At 36.8% G+C, this 18,493-nt stretch overlaps 1 protein-coding gene across 4 annotated transcripts in view; it reads right to left on the bottom strand.

Moving 5' to 3' along the window:
- Nucleotides 1-776: 776 nt before the first annotated feature.
- Nucleotides 777-18,493, bottom strand: part of LOC138703408 (uncharacterized) — a 74,978-nt gene continuing 57,261 nt past the window's right edge. For all 4 annotated transcript variants that reach the window (XM_069831235.1, XM_069831234.1, XM_069831237.1 and 1 more), the window contains one exon: nt 777-9,350. In XM_069831235.1, the coding sequence (XP_069687336.1) occupies nt 2,625-9,350 (6,726 nt within the window). In that variant the 3' untranslated portion in view covers nt 777-2,624. The remainder of the gene's footprint in view (nt 9,351-18,493) is intronic.

Genomic DNA, 18,493 nt, shown 5'->3' with positions numbered 1-18,493 from the left:
TAACGTACAATATGTACATTTTTCCCGGCTGTTAACACAAGAACTGAAACTACAGTATATTCCTAACTTACTCATGTTCGCAACAATCTGCTCTCTACTGAAGTACTGAATCGATTTAAAATATAAAGCGGGAAGACGTAAACGACAATGGTAAATGGCAGCCAACAAGCAGTAAAATAATAAAAAAAACATAAATCTCATTGGTCGTTTCTTTCTGAATCACTCAACTCTTTGAATTAAAATTATAATATGTTATAACAACCCATTGTTGACAAACCATATGAAGGGTACACGGGAATAACGATCAAGGTCCATTTTAGAAAGTTATAACAACCCATTTTTGACAAACCATAATATATTAAGCATATAATAGAGTTTTCAGTGTTAAATCACTTTTATGTGCGCTTAATAAAAATTAAGAAACATTTTATATCTGTAAAATAAAAATATTTTGAAAAATATAAAAAAAAATGAAAAAATTGGAAAGGTGTGAAAATCCCTACATTTTGTGTCATTCTGTCAAAAAATCCCTCAATCCCTATTCGACCAAAAAATCCCTACGCCGAGGGATAAATCCCTCAACCTGGCAACACTGATCGTGAGCATGCGCAGTACACAAAAGCAGTGTTGCCAATTTGGGGGTGGGAAAAAACTTTTCCAGAGGGAGGTTTGGGGAGTTAAAAGTGTTAGGTGGATTTTCAGGGGAAAGATGAATTTTAGAGGGTTTTTGGGGTGTTTTTCTAAATCACGTCATTAGGATTTATTTTTAAAATTAATTGTGTCAAACTACTATGTTGTGTAATTGAACAAAGAATATCATGATCATGAATCCTCTCCTCGGCCGGTATCACATCTTGCAAGCTTGTTTTCTCACTTGCTGTCTTTATAATTCTATTATATTATGGCGCTCTCTCCCCTCCGTCTTCGCATTGCACACGTGTTCCCCTTGTCTTGCAAGATGGCCTACACAACAATAGTATCTACAGTAAAATGAAGTTAAACAATTTCTCCAATGTAAATTTATGCTTTTGATACAACTGATATTAATTTCTTTTATATTCTACATTATATTTTGTTACATAGATTTCATTTTATACTAAATATTATAAGCAACAATTATTGCCAGTCACGTGAGCTATGAATAACATTTTTAGTTTGAAACTAATTCCCTGCTTGCCCGAGTAAAAGCCGGCACTCAGCAAGGTGCAAGTGTTATGGACTTTAATTGTGCTGTGGCAATATTTCAAAATGCAACACATTGTTGTCCAGATTGATAAGGAGCCAATCAGTTGGTAATGCGAGGACGAATTATGAGAAATACAAAGAAGTTAAATCAGTAATTTAAAATAATGCATGTTTTATATTACTATTTTAGGTCTATCAATTTCTTTATAAAGCAATTTCAAGGATATGTACTTTTGGAATAAATATATTATTTTAACAATAAATATTATAGATGAAAGCACTGACGTCACAGAAATCAAAATGTCAGATCAAAGTTTACAATCTACACCTAGGTTATCTGTGACTCGATCTGTTTGCCCAAGTATTGAGAGACCAATAAGATCGAAAAGAATTCAGAAATCCAGGAAAACAGGAGGAAATACAACTCAGTGGAATGTAACAGTATAAAGTAAGAATAAATAGTAAGTTGTTTTTCATATTTTTTCACTTCTATTTGTTATTTGCAAGAAAGTTTTAATGTGTAGACTACATTTTAATTTTTATACAAGAAGTTCATTGATACACTGTTTTAAATTGTTGTTTTTCATATTTTCAAGTTACTTCTGTTTGTTATTATGTTATTAATAAGGAAGTTATAATTGAAGGGTTCAGAACCATAGTGGGCTAAGCGCCATATATTAAAAACGGAGAGAACAAGGGTTGAAATTTAGTGAATATCATAATCTAATGAGACATATAGCAAGTATAGGTATCCTAGAAGCAAAACTCAGCTCGAACTCCTCGCGCCGCGCATGCTATACTCCTCTTACCCCCCTGCAGTAGGCTTGAGAGCATGCTGGAGACGGGAGCTTACGTCATCTGCGCGAGACAGTCACGCCCGCTGGTTTCTGCGCACTGAGTTTTCCTTGTTGGTTGCCTATTGTATGAAACATGGACATTAAAACTAAATGATATGTCGATCTTCATTAAACTATGGTATTCACTTAACTTTAACCCTTGCTTTCTCCGTTTTTAATATATGGCACTTGGCCCACTATGACTCTGAACCCTTCAATTGTCCATTTTCATTTCTATGCAAATAGTTTACTGATTATAATTTATTGTTTTAACATGATTTCTAAGTCCAGCATCAACTCAGTGTGCATTAAATGTGGCAGAAAGATACCAGAATTATTTAACTATAACAGAATATAATATCTACTACGACGTTATTTCTGGTTTGCTATAAATCAGTCCTTCGCGTTGCTATCTGCTCCGTAGTATCTACCTGGATTGCTACGGAGAACGAGAGAATCCTGTTATGACGTCACAGAGCATTCATTTGGAAATGACTGATTTACGCCATGGCTTGCTTAATAACATTTGAACAGATGAAGTCAGTTCGTTACAGTTTTCCTTTTCTGTTACGTAGGAAATACTTCACAGAAATTAGATGATCATTATACACTACTGCACGTAACGGTATCGCATTCAGGAAGTAATTGTAAAAAAGGTGCTTCGTGTTTTACTAAATGTTTTACAATGGAAAAATGTCCAGAAAATGCTGCTACATGTATGGGTGCGCGTCCGCTGTTGTCAGCAACATTTACATCTGCGCCATGGCGCAATAAACATTGAACAGCATACAAATGTCCTTGCTCAGCTGCAAAATATAATGCAGTTTTCCCGTCATTGTTACGTACATCTACTTCTACATTTTCTTTACATAAATACTCTACAATAGACACATGGCCGTTATATGCTGCTGCATGGAGCGCTGTATCGCCATCAGAATCTCCAATTGTAAAAAGCGCTTCGTTTTCTACTAATAAATGTTTTACAATGGAAAAGTGTCCTGAAAATGCTGCTACGTGTATGGGTGTGCGTCCGCTGTTGTCAGAAACATTTATATCTGCGCCATGGCGCAATAAACATTGAACAGTAGACAAATGTCCTCGCTCAGCTGCAAAATATAATGCAGTTTTCCCGTCCTTGTCACGTACATCTACTTGTAGGCCTACATTTTCTTCACATAAATACTCCACAATAGACACATGGTCGTTATATGCTGCTGCATGGAGCGCTGTATCGCCATTAGAATCTGCAGATGTAAAAAGCGCTTCGTTTTCTACTAATAAATGTTTTACAATGGAAAAGTGTCCAGAAAATGCTGCTACGTGTATGGGTATGCATCCGCTGTTGTCAGCAACATTTACATCTGCGCCATGGCGCAATAAACATTGAACAGTAGACAAATGTCCTCGTTCAGCCGCAAAATATAATGCAGTTTTCCCATCCTTGTCACGTACATCTACGTCTACATTTTCTTCACATAAATACTCTACAATAGACACATGGCCGTTATATGCTGCTGCATGGAGCGCTGTGTTATCATCAGAATCTCCAATTGTAAAAAGTGCTTTGTTTTCTACTGATAAATGTTTTACAATGGAAATGTGTCCAGAAAATGCTGCTACGTGTATGGGTGTGCGTCCGCTGTTGTCAGAAACATTTATATCTGCGCCATGGCGCAATAAACATTGAACAGTAGATAAATGTCCTCGCTCAGCTGCAAAATATAATGCAGTTTTCCCGTCCTTGTCACGTACATCTACTTGTAGGCCTACATTTTCTTCACATAAATACTCTACAATAGACACATGTCCATTATATGCTGCTGAATGGAGCACTGTATGACCATAAGAATTTAATGTTGTTAAAATTGCTCCGTTTTCTACAAAATGTTTTACAATGGGCAAGTGTCCGTAAAAGGCTGCTATTTGCATAGGTGTGTACCCTTTGCTGTCAGCAATATTTATGTCTGCATCATGCCTGAATAAATACTTGACAATATTTAAATGTTCTCGCTCGGCAGCGATATGTGATGCAGTTGTCCCTTCAACGTTACTTACGTTTCTTCCTATATTTCGTTCACATAAATATTCCGCAATAGATTTCTGACCGTTATATGCTGCTGCATGGAGCGCTGTATTCCTGTCAGAATTTACAATTGTTAGAAGTTCTTCTTTTTCTACTAAATGTTTTATAATGTGCACATGTCCAAGAAAAGCTGCTAAATGCATAGGTGTGGAACCTCTGTTGTCAGCTATATTTATATCTGCGCCATGTCTCAATAAATATTCAACAGTAGACAGACGTCCTAACTCTGCTGCAATATGTAATGCAGTTTTCCCTTCTTTGTTACGTACATCAATTTCTATATTTTCTTCACACAAATACTCCACAAGAGACATTTGGCCCATTTCTGCCGCAAGATGAAGCTCTGTATTACCATAATAATCTACACTTTTTAAGACTGCTTCGTTTTCTACAAAATATTTTACAATAGACAAATGTCCAAAACTGACTGCTATGTGCAAAGGTCTCTGTCCAGTGTTGTCATCCATATTTATGTCTGCACCATACCTTAGTAAATATTCAACAACAGCCAAATGTCCTCCCGCAGCTGCAAGATGTAATGCAGTTCTGCCATCTTTGTTAGGTATGTCTATTGTTACATTGTCTTCACATGAATACTCTACAAGGGACACATCTTCTGCATCAGATGGTGTTTCGCCGTACTCATTGACAGTTGTTAAAATTTGTTTGTGTTCTACTAAATATTTTACAATTGGCAAGTGTCCAAAAAAGGCTGCTACATGTAGTATAGATGTGCACCCATAGTTGTCAGCTACATTTACATCAGCGCCATGGCTCAATAAGCATTTAACAGTAGACAAATATCCTCCCTCGGCTGCAACATATAATGCAGTTTCCCCTTTCTTGTTCCGTTCATTTATCCCCACATTTTCTTCACATAGATAATCCACTAAAGACACATGGCCGTTACCTGCTGCAAAATGGAGCAATGTGCTGCCTATAGAATCAGCAATTGTTAAAAGGTTTCCTTTTTCCACTAAATATTTAACAATCGGCAAGTGTCCTAAAATAGCTGCTACATGAATCGCTTTTCTGCCCCAGTTGTCAGCTATATTTATATCAGTGCCACGTCGCAATAAACATTCAACAGCAGACAAATGCCCTCCCTCGACTGCAAAATGCAACGCAGTTTTCCCTTCCTTGTTACGTATATCTATCCCTATAATTCCTTCACATAGATAATCCACTAGAGACACATGGCCGTTACCTGCTGCAAAATGAAGCAATGTTCTGCCTTCAGAATCTGTAGTTACTAAGAGTTCTTGATTTTCTAGTATATGTTTAACAATCGACAAGTGTCCACAAATAGTTGCTGTTTGTAGAGGTGTGCGTACGCTGGTGTCAGGTATATTTACATCTGCTCCATGTCTCAATAAGCATTCAACAGTAGCCGAATGTTTTGTATATATTGCAAGGTGCAGAGCTGTCGTACCACCCCTACTACGTGCATTCACATTAGCTCCATGTAGTATTAACTTTTCAGTTAATGACACATCTCTGTTTTGCACAGCATACATTAAAGAAGTGTACTCATATATGTCTTTTGTATTGCATGTGTCGGCGTGAGAGGTATTTTTGACAGCAGATAACGCACGATTCCATATCCTTTTGCCTTTGTGCTCTCTGTGAGACAACAACTCGTCTAACAAAATGTCAATGATTCCGTTTTGTTGATATTTTACAGCGATGTGAAGAGCCGTCTGCATATATGCATTCAGCTTAGCATTCAATATGTCTAGGCCATGAGATTGAAGATATCGTGCCAATTCCGTGTATCCATACTGAGCACTTTCTAATAAAGCACTGATGCCATAGGTTGGTTCAGTAATATTGTCTTTCAAGAGAATTAACTTATCTCTTCTAAATAGTAATGTACGTTTCGCATTCTTGCAATTGTATAACAGCAAATTTGCTGTACCCCAGGATTTACTTCTTTCAGCGTAATCGAGAGGACTACATCTCAGAACATCTTTCTTATATAGATTAGCTCCATAGGTCAGCAGTTCCTCAGCAATATTTCTGTGATTATAATATGATGCAAGGTGCAGGGCTGTCCTACCATATTCATCTTGCTGGTCAACATCTATCTTGTTGTCTAAAAGTTCCTTCACTTTTTTTATATCATTGTTGAGTACTGCCATATGTAAATCGTATCTTTCACAAATCATGTAGTTTAACATTCTCCACATGACATGGAACTCGGGCTGACACAAACTTCTGCTGAGGAATTTTTTATTCTGCTTGTAGTTTCCCATAATCCATAGAGCACAGAAGTATTCTGCGAAAGAGCGGTGAATGAAGTGTGGTTTATTACTCATAACTCCATCTATAATTCCTATACGAAAGATTTCTCTTTCTACTTCGTGAATAACTTCATTTACATTATTCCAGATCTCTTTTGGTCTTACAATGCGTTTATCTGATTCAGGCACTAATATTGCCAATGAACACACAGCATGCTTTTGATCGTAGTCCTTATAGTATTTTCCAAATGTGGATTTGAAGGCTACATTGCTTAAATCTATTTTCATTTTCTTTTCAGTAAACAAATCATACTTGAACTGCACGAATTTCTCGAAGATCTCTATTAAATTAATCTTTTCTGGAAGAGCTACATCTCCTTTCTCGTTGAAAGTTTTGAGATCACGTTCAAACATTTCAGCCATCATTCTGGCTTGGAGGGGTATACCCATGAACTGCGATTCTCCCTCCGACAAATTGTGTGTGTTTATCTGAATGAGTCTAGCGGCAAATTCCTTTTTCACATAACTTTTTATCTGCGGATTGTTAGCTGTCCAATACTTTTCTAAGAAAGAGACCTGATTATCGATAGTAAATGGCTGTAATGTGTATGGTAACACACAGAGTTCCTTCTCTAGGACATTTGTCGTAAGAGGACGTGAGGTTATCCAAATTTGGGAAACTCCCATTTCCAATATCTGTTTGATAAAAGATAAAACCATGCTAGTAAAATAGGGACTTACTTCATCGATTCCATCCAGAAGAACCACTACATTTTCCATATCTTTCATGGCAGAGGCAAATAGAAATTTTCCCAGTTCTGAATCATTTACGCCTGCAGCTTGGGTCAAAAGTTCGATTACGAAGTCTGTGGATGTTTTGTTGTTTAGATATTTCTGTAGTAAATTCGTATAATCGTTCAATGTAACTAGTATGACCCACTTGGTTCGATGTATTTGCTTTAATGTAGTGGATATCTGTGACACGAGTGTAGATTTTCCCATACCTGGTTCCGCAATGATGAGAATGGCTCTGTCAGGAGCAGTCAATATTTTTTCTTGTTCATAGAAAACACTTTCACTTTTATTTATGTATTTTTGTACTTCCGAAATGTCACCTTTTGACTGCTTCCACACCAATTTCTTGTCTGCTTGTAATTCAATCCAATGGACATTTGGACACTTTTCACAGAGTTTGTTGAATTCTGTGGAATTTCGTATTATCGTAAATCTACAGAGATTTGGATCAACTTCCCTCTCTGTTCTGAGACTGTTGTTACTTTCTGCAGAATGTGTCCTAACACTGTCATAATTATTGCCATCAATTGCGAAGTACGTACAAGACTCATCTCCAGATGAGAGGCGAGGTATGTCTTCTTTATGTACACCACTAATAGCCACCACATCTGAGACTTTGTTATTATTTAAAAATGTTTCTTTTAAGTAAATAAAATGGCTTAAGGTCCTGGATATGTATTCAACTTCTAGAGTGCGAATAATGTTCCCAACGGTGATTTCATTGGAGATAAGAATTTGTAATAAAATATCCTCATTCATCAAAAGTTTCCTTTCATCTGTGAGGAGAGATTTGATTCTGACTTTATATCCCTGTAGGGTGATTTCCTTTTCTCCAATCATATGTTGTGAACGTTCATCAATGTCACTGAAGTTTGTTACATCTGTAACGTGTTCATCACATTGAACAGGTTGTCTAGAGACAATAATTAGCCTGCGTTGTGGGTGTTGAAAATACAGAAATTCTACACTCTGTTCCACTTGTTCCCATTCTACCACCATAGTGGTACACCACTTACTGGGCCACAAAGCCAAAACTTCTCTCTTTAAAGTTACGACTGACTGCAGTCCCATCACGATGTGAGGTGTCTCCAAAGTTTGGCATACCTTCGAACAAGTCAGTAATGGTGATTTTGTAACAATATTCAATTCAGGAGTATTTATACTTGCCTGCAAGGTAATATTTTGGAAGCTTATACCCAGTTCATTAATTTCTTTTTGTTTGCGTTGGCTTAGTTTTTGTAATCTGCTTTCAATTATCTCCTGCCAGAATGGAGTTGTTTCCGTGAGATAATAGTCCTCTTCTTTCCACCAATGTGAAACGGCTCCATAAATTTTGTTCCAAATGCACTCGGTCTCATCAAAATCAGTGCAGAAAATCTTCTGGATCTCTGTGAGTATTATATTTTCCACTTGTTTCTCATTTAGCTGTTTAATAAAGAAAGACATGTTGCGAAGGAAATCATTACAGTCCTCTAAATCATTTAATACTAATCGCATTTTCGCCGTATTTTCCTTACGGAAGCCTAACTCAATCATTTCCGGGAGTTTCGATGTCAGTGAAATTTTAAATTGCTCGACTGCAATATGAAATTCTTCATCCGAAATACTCCCAAGTTTCTGAGACTTCAAGAATTCTTTCACTTTCAACAAATCGTTGAAGTAACTGTAAATGTCTTGATCTGAGACGTCACAGAAAGAGAATACTGACCCAGGTTCTTCGTTTGTTTGTAGTAGAGGGCGAATATTGCTGTGTGTTTGTCTTTCTCTCTTACATAATTCATCGTCCATTGTTGCGTTTGTGTATATGATGTACTCGGAGTCCCTGAAGTCACCTCCAAACACCGGGTCTTCACTGCCGACAGCCTCGAATCTCTTCTTGATTTTGGTGTAGGACTGACTATACTTACCTAGATAGAACTCTTCGTTCCCAATGAAATTTGTGAGTCTTTGTACAGTGATAGCCTTCCGGCTTGTTTTGTGCTTTAGTTGTATAAAGCACGACTTCCACTGTTCAGATCCCTCTATCTTGTAGGCTATCACAACGTCGTCGAAAGCACCGGCGCCGGACATATTGGTGGCAATGTAGAAATGTTGGGTTTGCTGCAGGGCTCTCAGAAATAGAAGAGCTGCTATTTTGATTTCATATTCCAGTCCACGTCCATTGGCAAACCCCTTCTCTTTCTTGTACCTTATCTGCATAGTGGGTACCTGAAATCATATCACAAGGAAGTAATTAACTTTAATTTTAATATGACTACTATGATCAACATTGATTCTGCAGAAATCTATCCGTAAATAGCGGCACATCTGGAAGTGGTGTAGAAAGAGATTTTATTTTTTATTCATAAAGAGAACCGAGGATCAGTGCTACGTTTTTTGAAGTTGAAAGACGGATATGTTGGAGGTTTCATTTGTTGGGGTGAGGCTGGTTTATTGTTTGGTAGGAGATCGCTTACAAAGGGCCTGTATGGTATCGGGGAATTCGCGAATTCATTAGGGTAACGGTGTTCGGAATGCAGCCCGTAACGTAGGCTACATATTCTATATGTTTTCGTAATTTTATTAAGGACATCTTACGGGCATTATAGTGATTAATTTGATACTAGAAAGTTTTGACACATTAAATTTAATATTTCCAGAAGGTCACTCCATCGAATCTCAATTCGACTACAGTTCGACATTCAGCTAAGGCCGTTCTGCTATGAGCTACGTGACTAAAATTTAAGCTACTGTTGTCACGCCAGGAGAAGGCGGCTGAAATACTTAGACGGGGGAAACAGTCGCGCATGCGCACCGCGCTGTTCGCTGCAATATTCCTGTTTCACAAACATCTACTACACGTGTCTATGAGTCTTTGCGACTTTGTGAAAATAATAGTGCGGTTTTTATTGTAGTGTTTTATTAGTTTCAACAAGACAATTGTTTTCAGTATACCGCAAATCTTTGTATTGATTTAGTTATCCTTTGCTTTTCGTGTTAATGATAATATAGTTAATAGAATTTATGTTATTGTATACTGTTATTTAGGTTTATAGCAGTTTTTTGTTTATTGTAAATATGTCGACAAAGAGGAAACAAGGATTGACAATCTATAGCGAAGAAAGGAATATTATTAGAAGTGCAAAATAATTCTGCGATGAAGAAAAAGAACAACAGTGCCTTTACATTCCTCTTACGAAACCTACAGCAAAGGTAGAAAAGTACTGTAATCTATCCACAAGAACAATACAGCGTATAAGGAATGAAATGAAAGACTGCACAGAAGAAAGTGCGTTGTCGACACCTGAGGGAGAAAAAAAAAAACGGAAACGTCCAGACTAGCGAAACGCAAATGGAAATGACTTCGACGGGAGATTGACAAAAAAGATATAATTGAGAATTTTTATTTGAAAAAGAAAGAGGGCCATTGGCGTAGCTCAGGAGGTAGCGCGTATGCCTGCTGATCTGCAGTTGCACTCGGGAGTGAGTTCGATTCCCGCTTGCGCTGACTACCTGGTTGGGTTTTTTCCGAGGTTTTCCCAAGCGAATGTCAGATAATCTATGACGAATCCTTGGTTTCATTTCGCCAATTACCATCTCGCCATCATCAATTCAATCGACACTGAAGAAGCTAGTAGTTATTAAAGTGTCGTTATATAACATGTAAAAAAAAATAGTACCAAGCTGCAACAAACTTCTACTCTTTTACAAGAGAAAATTGATTTGAAATGAAAGACGAATATTGAAGAAAAAGAATTTCAGGTGGAAAAAGTGTGCACAAAAAAAATTGAGGAAAACACTGTAAATTAGAATACGTGAAGATATCTACAGCAAATAAGAAAGCTTAGGAAAGTGGAAAAACCGATTTTGTATCTGGACGAAATGCGGATAGATAGGCCTACCAATTTAACGTTTCCCAAGTGCTGGCACGATAAAAATATTACGGGAGTTTTGACTACCGTGAATGTGTCCAGAACACTCATTGTTGTCCATCAGGATGGGGGCGGTGGGGCTAATGGCTTTGTTGAAAGATTCGAATTAATATACACGGCTGGAACATAAACAGACGATTGTCATGGACAGATCATACTCCAGCAATTTTGAAAAATGTGATAATGATAGTCATAGTGACAACACCGAAGATACGGAATCTTTTATGTCTGACTCCGTTCCCTGGTAGCCAAGTAAGTGGACCGAAGTTTTCAGGTCAGAGTGTAGCGTAAAGTTCCTTCGTCCCGCCTATCTACTCCCCGCGCCAATTCGTAGCGCGAAGACAGTACATTAGGCGCATTCCCAACGGTTGCCATTGAATATACATGGGTTATTCAATAATTAGTGGCAACAATGTTTATATATTTATTTTTATTTTAGTTGGTTATTTAACGACGCTGTATCAACTACTAGGTTATTTAGCGTCGAGGAGTGTGGTGATAGCGAGATGATATTTGGCGAGATGAGGCCGAGGATTCGCCATAGATTACCTTGCATTCACATTACGGTTGGGGAAAACCTCGGAAAAAACCCAACCAGGCAATCGGCCCAAGCGGGGATCGAACCCGCTCCCGAACGCAACTTCAGACCGGCAGGCAAACGCCTTAACCGACTGAGCCACGCCGGTGGCTATGTTTATATATGGCGCTATTAGCTGTAAATGATGTAAGCTGATAACAGTGAGAAAGAGGAGCATCTGATGTGTGTTATCTGTGAGTTTGAAGACAATAATATCATTTACAAGATATTTGTAGTGAGTTTAATTTGTAGACTGTTAATCTGTAGTGCTCTAAAATGTTTAAAATTCAGATTGCAAGAGGCAAGAATGGTCGACAATACCATACATCATTACCGGAAGCTTGTGGTAGAGAGACTTCACCATATCGTACCGTGGCTAGGTGGGCGCATGCATTTCGCAACTGGAGGGAAGATGTTCATAAAAAACGTGGAGCTGACAGACCGCAAAAGGCAAGTGATGATGTGCATGTGAACGCTGTAAGAGCACTGCTGGAAGAACACCGTTGTTGGACTTGTATTGAACTAGCAACGGAAGTTGGAATTGCCCCTAGTACGATTCTTCACATACTGAAGAAGTTAAAGATGAGGAAAATTTGCCGTCATTGAGTTCCACACAATCTTAAAGAGGAAAATATGTGGCAGAGAACGGAAACAACGAGATTACACTTAGAACGCTATGGACGTGAAGGCGAGCGTTTCCTTCGACGTATCATAACGTTTCACATAGCTGCCCCTGTGGTTAATTTACTTCGCAGATGGAACTGGGAAATTCTGGAGCTTTCTCCATACTCCCCAGATATGAGCCCATGTGATTTTGATCTTTTCGCGAAAATGAAATTACCACGTACAGGAGTTCGTTTAGAACCAGACAGGCAATTATAGCAGCAGTAGAGCAGTTTATTTGAATATTAGTACAACAAGACGCTGTGGATGGCATCCGTCGTCTCTCTGAGGTATGGTGGCGGGTTTTTCATGTTGGAGATTGCTTTTGAGCACTATAACAATGTGACTATTTCAAAAATGTTTTCTTTGTTGTTAATTCAAATGTTGTCACTAATTATCGAATGATCCATGTATCTTTGTCTAACGACATATTATACTAATCAGAAACATAATATATATTTTTTTTTTTGAGAGACAGAATGCGTCACAATTGCTGGGAAAAATGAATACAACCTTACTTATGGATTAACAATTTATGATGAAATGATTTCGAAGCATTTATATTAAAAACTAACATTTAACATCAAATTACAAATAAAAGATATATGTAGAATACACTGTTTAAATTACTATCATATTTTTGACCGACATATTTTAATTATGATTGGATGATATTTCATTTTAATTCATTTTAGTCTCAGTTGACTCTTTTATTATCAAGTTAACCTACAAAACTTTCATTCTGGCTTTTTACTAATATTAAATTCATACTAAATACAATACTCGAGTTATTTTCATTTTGTTTCTTGGAAATAATATAACGTCGCTTAAGAACCGATACCGCATAACTGACGTTTTTGGTCAAAACTGTTTTTTTGCACAGATGGTGCCTCCACTGTCATCTGCATGCATTGACAAGCGCGGGAATTTGGTTGCATGAATGGCCTGCGTGCGAAGGAGGGGGTACAATACCGCGTATCTGAAGTCACGAGAAGTCTGTAGGAAATACCGCGTATCTGACAACAGATATTATGTCTACTCCCTGCGCGCCCTCAGTACGGAAGCTGGTTCTCGTTACTGCCTTGTAAAATTGTATCAACAGTGTATGATATTCTGAGAAGGTTAAAGAAATGTTCAGTTTCAATTATTTAAAAGGTAATATAATAGAATTATTTCACTAATGTCAATTGAATGTTAGTTGAGCTGAGTTCCCGCAGAATCTTACTGCAAGTTCATTCACTGAAATATAGTACATTTAATATTTTATTATTATATAGGCCTACAGATACAATAAAAGAAATAGACAATGAATCAGACGACAGTCAGTTTAGCGAGAACGAAATCCTATCTGTGCTATGTTCTGCATTCAAGACGGGAGAAACTTCTGTGAACATTAACGAAGGTGTGGCATAAGAAGTATCACAGTTATTAAACGTTTATTTTTCTTCAGTTACGGAATCAAAAGAGCAAAGTTAATTTAAGTCCTTAATATAAATAATCATGAATGGGCCGCTAAAATAATTTGCGCTACATTCAGTGGTGCTGAGCTTGGTTCCTTCCATTTCCTCCAGTAGAAGGAAGATCTAAATTGATCTACATTGATGTTTTTTAATCCATTTATATCACATTTATAAACACTAGTAATCTCATCTTATTCGTAGGTGTACTGCCTGATAATTCAAATGCAAAAGAAAACCGTCCTGAAAATGGGCTGCTGCAGATCAGGGATTGTCCATCCAGTGTTATCGGTAAGGTTATGATCGTATTATGCAGTCTGGTATGATTTAAAGCAACACTATTAAAAAAAAATAATACAGCTAGAAATAGGATAGGACAGAAACTGGAGATAATACCATGTCAATGAAGGATGTACACCAAATTTGGGATGCCTCTTCAGATGTAGACGATCCCGAAGAATTTGTGAGTGCTACTTATTCTACATCTTTACATTCGTCAGGAAAAGGTAAAGAGAAGAATCTACAAGCGTTTCATGGAAATTTGACAGAAAAGAAAAAAGAAGTTCAAAGCCACAAAAGGGTAAGTGGAAGAAAGTGAAAAATAGAAAACTTAGAATGGAAGAGGGAGCTTATCTTAGCTACAAGAGATCTAAAGATGGCAAAGTGACACATGATACGGAAAGAGATGCAAGGAATTTGGGGCCAGAGTGTAGTTATAAAATGTGCCAAAATTCGAAAGTAAGGGGCTGTAATTTAATTTCTAATAAGAGAAGACACATCTTTCAGGCATTCTGGAAAACTATGACTTGGGAACAAAGGACCGTTTACGTATCAAATCTTGTGGATTTCACTCCTACAAAAAGATCTGGCAGTACAAATTCTCAATCGAGAAGAAAGAGAACATTTGTCTACAACCTAAAAGTTGATGAGAAAAAAATTCAGATTTGTAAAAAGATGTTTCTGTGTACATTGGGAATTAAAGAATGACTGTGCGATATTGGTTAGCTAATAGTACTGATGGCGTCCCTTCAGTAACAAAAAAGTCATCCTCTCGTGCAAAAGCACAGGAAAAAAAGAGCATTAGTAGCCTGCCTAAATTACCGTCACATTATTGTATATAGAACCGATTGTGCCATAGTTTTTATGATAGTATTCCACACTAGGGTTACTCAAGGATTACTTTTTGTGATTTCAGCATAGGCCTATAATTATTTCTTTATTGTGTTCAACGAATACTGTGCCTGAAAAATTATCATCATTATTATATTTTTATATGATTTTCTTTTCATTATTCGCAAGTCAGTAAAGTTCATTGTCAATAATAATAATAATAATAATAATAATAATAATAATAATAATAATAATAACATTATTATTATTATTCATTATTTTATTATAAAATTATATTTGTCAGCAACGTCTTAGTAACAATTCTACTTATCTATTCAAATACGTAGTGTGAAAATAAAGTACCTGGTATCAGATTATTATTATTATTATTACAATAAACATTGAACTGTGTCTTCTTTTTGCTTTCCCATAGTTTCAGCATTTGATTGACTAAGAATGCAGCAATCATTGTCTGGAACGTAATCTAGTGCTGATTCAAGCTACAGCCTACCGACCTTGACCTCAAGTCAGACGGTAGGACAACAATTCAGATAACACATTGACATATACAAGAGCACGAATAATATTTCCAGAAGGCAGTTTTAAAACACTTGTCAACATGTGTCCTGAAGCTGCTAAAGTTGCCTCACAATACCGCGTAACTAACAAAATGTAGTCAACGGCAGAGTTCCAATACCGCGTAAGTGACATGGCCAAATATCTACGGCCATGATCATCCATTTTCACTTAGTTACAAATTAGTTATGATATTTCATAGCCATACACCACTTTTCAAGACTATTGCGTTATTTTTATGGTTTTTATTCGGTTTTTTCCTTTTCCTGTAAAATTTACATTTTGTCAGTTACGCGGTATCGGTTCTTAAGCGACGATAAGCTTATCAAGCTACTGTTTGTTCAGTTTTATCCCTAGAACACGAGCTTTACTCGTACAGGGGTTAGGTTTATGTTTAAGAATATATTATTATCTAAAAGCTGTTTCTTTTATATTAATATTATTATTTCAAGACAAGTTTTCTCTCAATACATTAGGATCGAATGCTGGGTAACTTTCGGCACTGGACCTGGACTCACTTCGCTGGCATTATCACCTTCATCTCATTCAGACGGTAGATAACCATAGCAGTTGATAAAATGTCGTAAAGTAACGAAATTAAAAAAAACACTAGTTTATTTCTTGACTAATACTTTATTACTTTATTTATACCTCTTCTTTTCCGTATAGTATAAATAATGCATATTTACAAATGCACGTTCTGATAAGCTGATAATAAATTATTATTATTATTATTATTATTATTATTATTATTATTATTATTATTATTACTACTACTACTACTACTAAGTATCTTTGTAAATAGTTTTGCTGTGAATAACTGCTTATAATCCTAAGAAATATTATTTTTCTACATATGAGAAATGATAATACATTGTACTCGTATTCCATCCGATAAAATATTTACATTTGCCCTTAAAGCGAAGGGTTATTATTTTTTTCTCTTGCTGGGCCTGTATTACGTATTAGAACTCCATTCGACTGGCAATGATATGAATCCTCTAGATTCAAAACCCCCTAAAGACCATTTTGTTCATAATTGAGTTATGCCTACATATTGCTTGCTAAGAATGAATTTAATCATTTATATAATTTGAATTAAAAGAGCCATTAAATTTAAAGCAAGAGGTTTGTTAAAAGTCACTGTTAGGTTGAAAATTCCCACTATTTGGAACCAGTTACTATCAAAATCCATCAATTTGTGAAATTGGATATAGAGGATTTTGAATCTATAGGATTCATATGTGTATGAGGGCAGAGGATTATCTTGTCAGTTGCTTTGTAAACACAGTTCAATCCTGTGTGCACGTAACTTAAGATACCGGTCTCAAGGTTAAAAACTGCACTGGGCAAAGCATCGTTGTTCATTGCGAAACTGAAGGAACCCGATCGTAGAATGATGTAACCTTGAGAGCGTTGACTGTAACACTTCTGTGATAAGACGTACACCCACATCGCCTTTGATTCATAACATGTTATTAACGTATTACATTTGACGTTAGACACAGACATAATCCGTAGCGTGTGACATTGTGAGTGGTCTCTGCTTAAGGAAAATGAAAGTAAGCTTTCTGAATGGATATATTCCATATATGTGTATTCATTCATATTTGGGAATGATAAAATAACTTACTTGTACATTGTACTATACAAAATTGTATAAATGAACACACATGTATGTAATGTAATGTATGTATGTATGTATGTATGTATGTATGTATGTATGTATGTATGTATGTGTGTATGTATGTATGTGTGTATGTATGTATGTATGTATGTATGTATGTATGTATGTATGTATGTATGTATGTATGTACATCACCGAAAATGGAGTTGTAAACGAGTCAAAATGCTTTTTAAAAAGCTGAAACTCCTTGAATCTCTGCTCAAATGATATTCTAAGATCTTTCAAAATTTCACTGTAAGATGTTGCTTTTCTGTTAAACAAGATAACCCTGAGTTTCAGCTGGGCTTCCAATAACGTGAGCCTCATGATAAAAGCTTTGATGTCAGCTATTAAGCTATCTTTCCCTTGTAGACTTTTGACTAAGACGCAGTGATATGACTAAGAAAGGCTAAATCTTGTACTCATTCCTCATCAGTAAGCTCTGGTACTGGGTGCTTAAAGACTGTCTAAAAATTCCTTTATCTCAACCCTATTAGTTCCACTCTCTGTAAACAAATAATCTTTATCCAAACTTTCTCGTAACGCATAGTTTTCAGATTTCCTAGCCACTTTAGACAGAGTCATTTCTCTACGGACGCTAACGGAAAGCAATGTGTAACTAGTAACCGAGTTGATCTGTTCATATTACGCGGTGTTTGACGTTACTGTCACGAACATATCCGAACGCTTATCTAGCTGCCCTCCTGAGGGCAGCGTTATTCAGGAAGGAGCGAGGTCTGCCCAATTAGCTCATGTTTGAGACCGCTGACTTAAGAGATACTATGCCTCAACTTCGAACTCTATGTACTGTAATTACAAGTTATCTTGAACTTCCTGAGTGGGGACAGAGAGGCAGAGGGAAGGAAGCGCGTAACATGGGTGGAGCCAAGTGAGTTGTTTGCGCATGCTCCGCATCATAATCTCTAGTCAAGAAACATACAACTATTTCCTTCACTGCATACCAGTAGTGTTAACAAGGAGCGGCAACCACAGGGTAGAAATTATGGTGCAATCACACCATCGCGTCGCGGGGAAAAATAACGCAGTTTTCCACAGCGGAGAAAGAGAAATTATCGGAAATATAATTAAGTGTTTGTGGTGTGGAAGGATGTCGAAGTTGCATCTTATTTTGTAGTGTAGGTTGAACATTAATAAATGATATATCCCATTTTGAATGTTTCACTTCATCGAGAATCGTGGGAGATAGCACCCATGCTCCGCTGCCTCCTATAGGAGCGGTAGTGCTTGTGGGGCTTTGAATTCGATTTGTGCTCCGTTCATTTAGTCATAGTGGATAAGTATAAGTTATACATTAATTATGCTGGGTAGTATTCTGTGAAAAAGGTTCTAACCGTTTACGTTAGGTAGACAGGCCTGTTGCATTTTATATA

Source organism: Periplaneta americana, chromosome 7 (assembly GCF_040183065.1).
Source record: "Periplaneta americana isolate PAMFEO1 chromosome 7, P.americana_PAMFEO1_priV1, whole genome shotgun sequence".
In the NCBI taxonomy this organism is placed as follows: Eukaryota; Metazoa; Arthropoda; class Insecta; order Blattodea; family Blattidae; genus Periplaneta; species Periplaneta americana.
The sequence above is the reverse complement of the archived record's forward strand: the minus strand, read 5'-3'. Positions and strand labels throughout refer to the sequence as shown.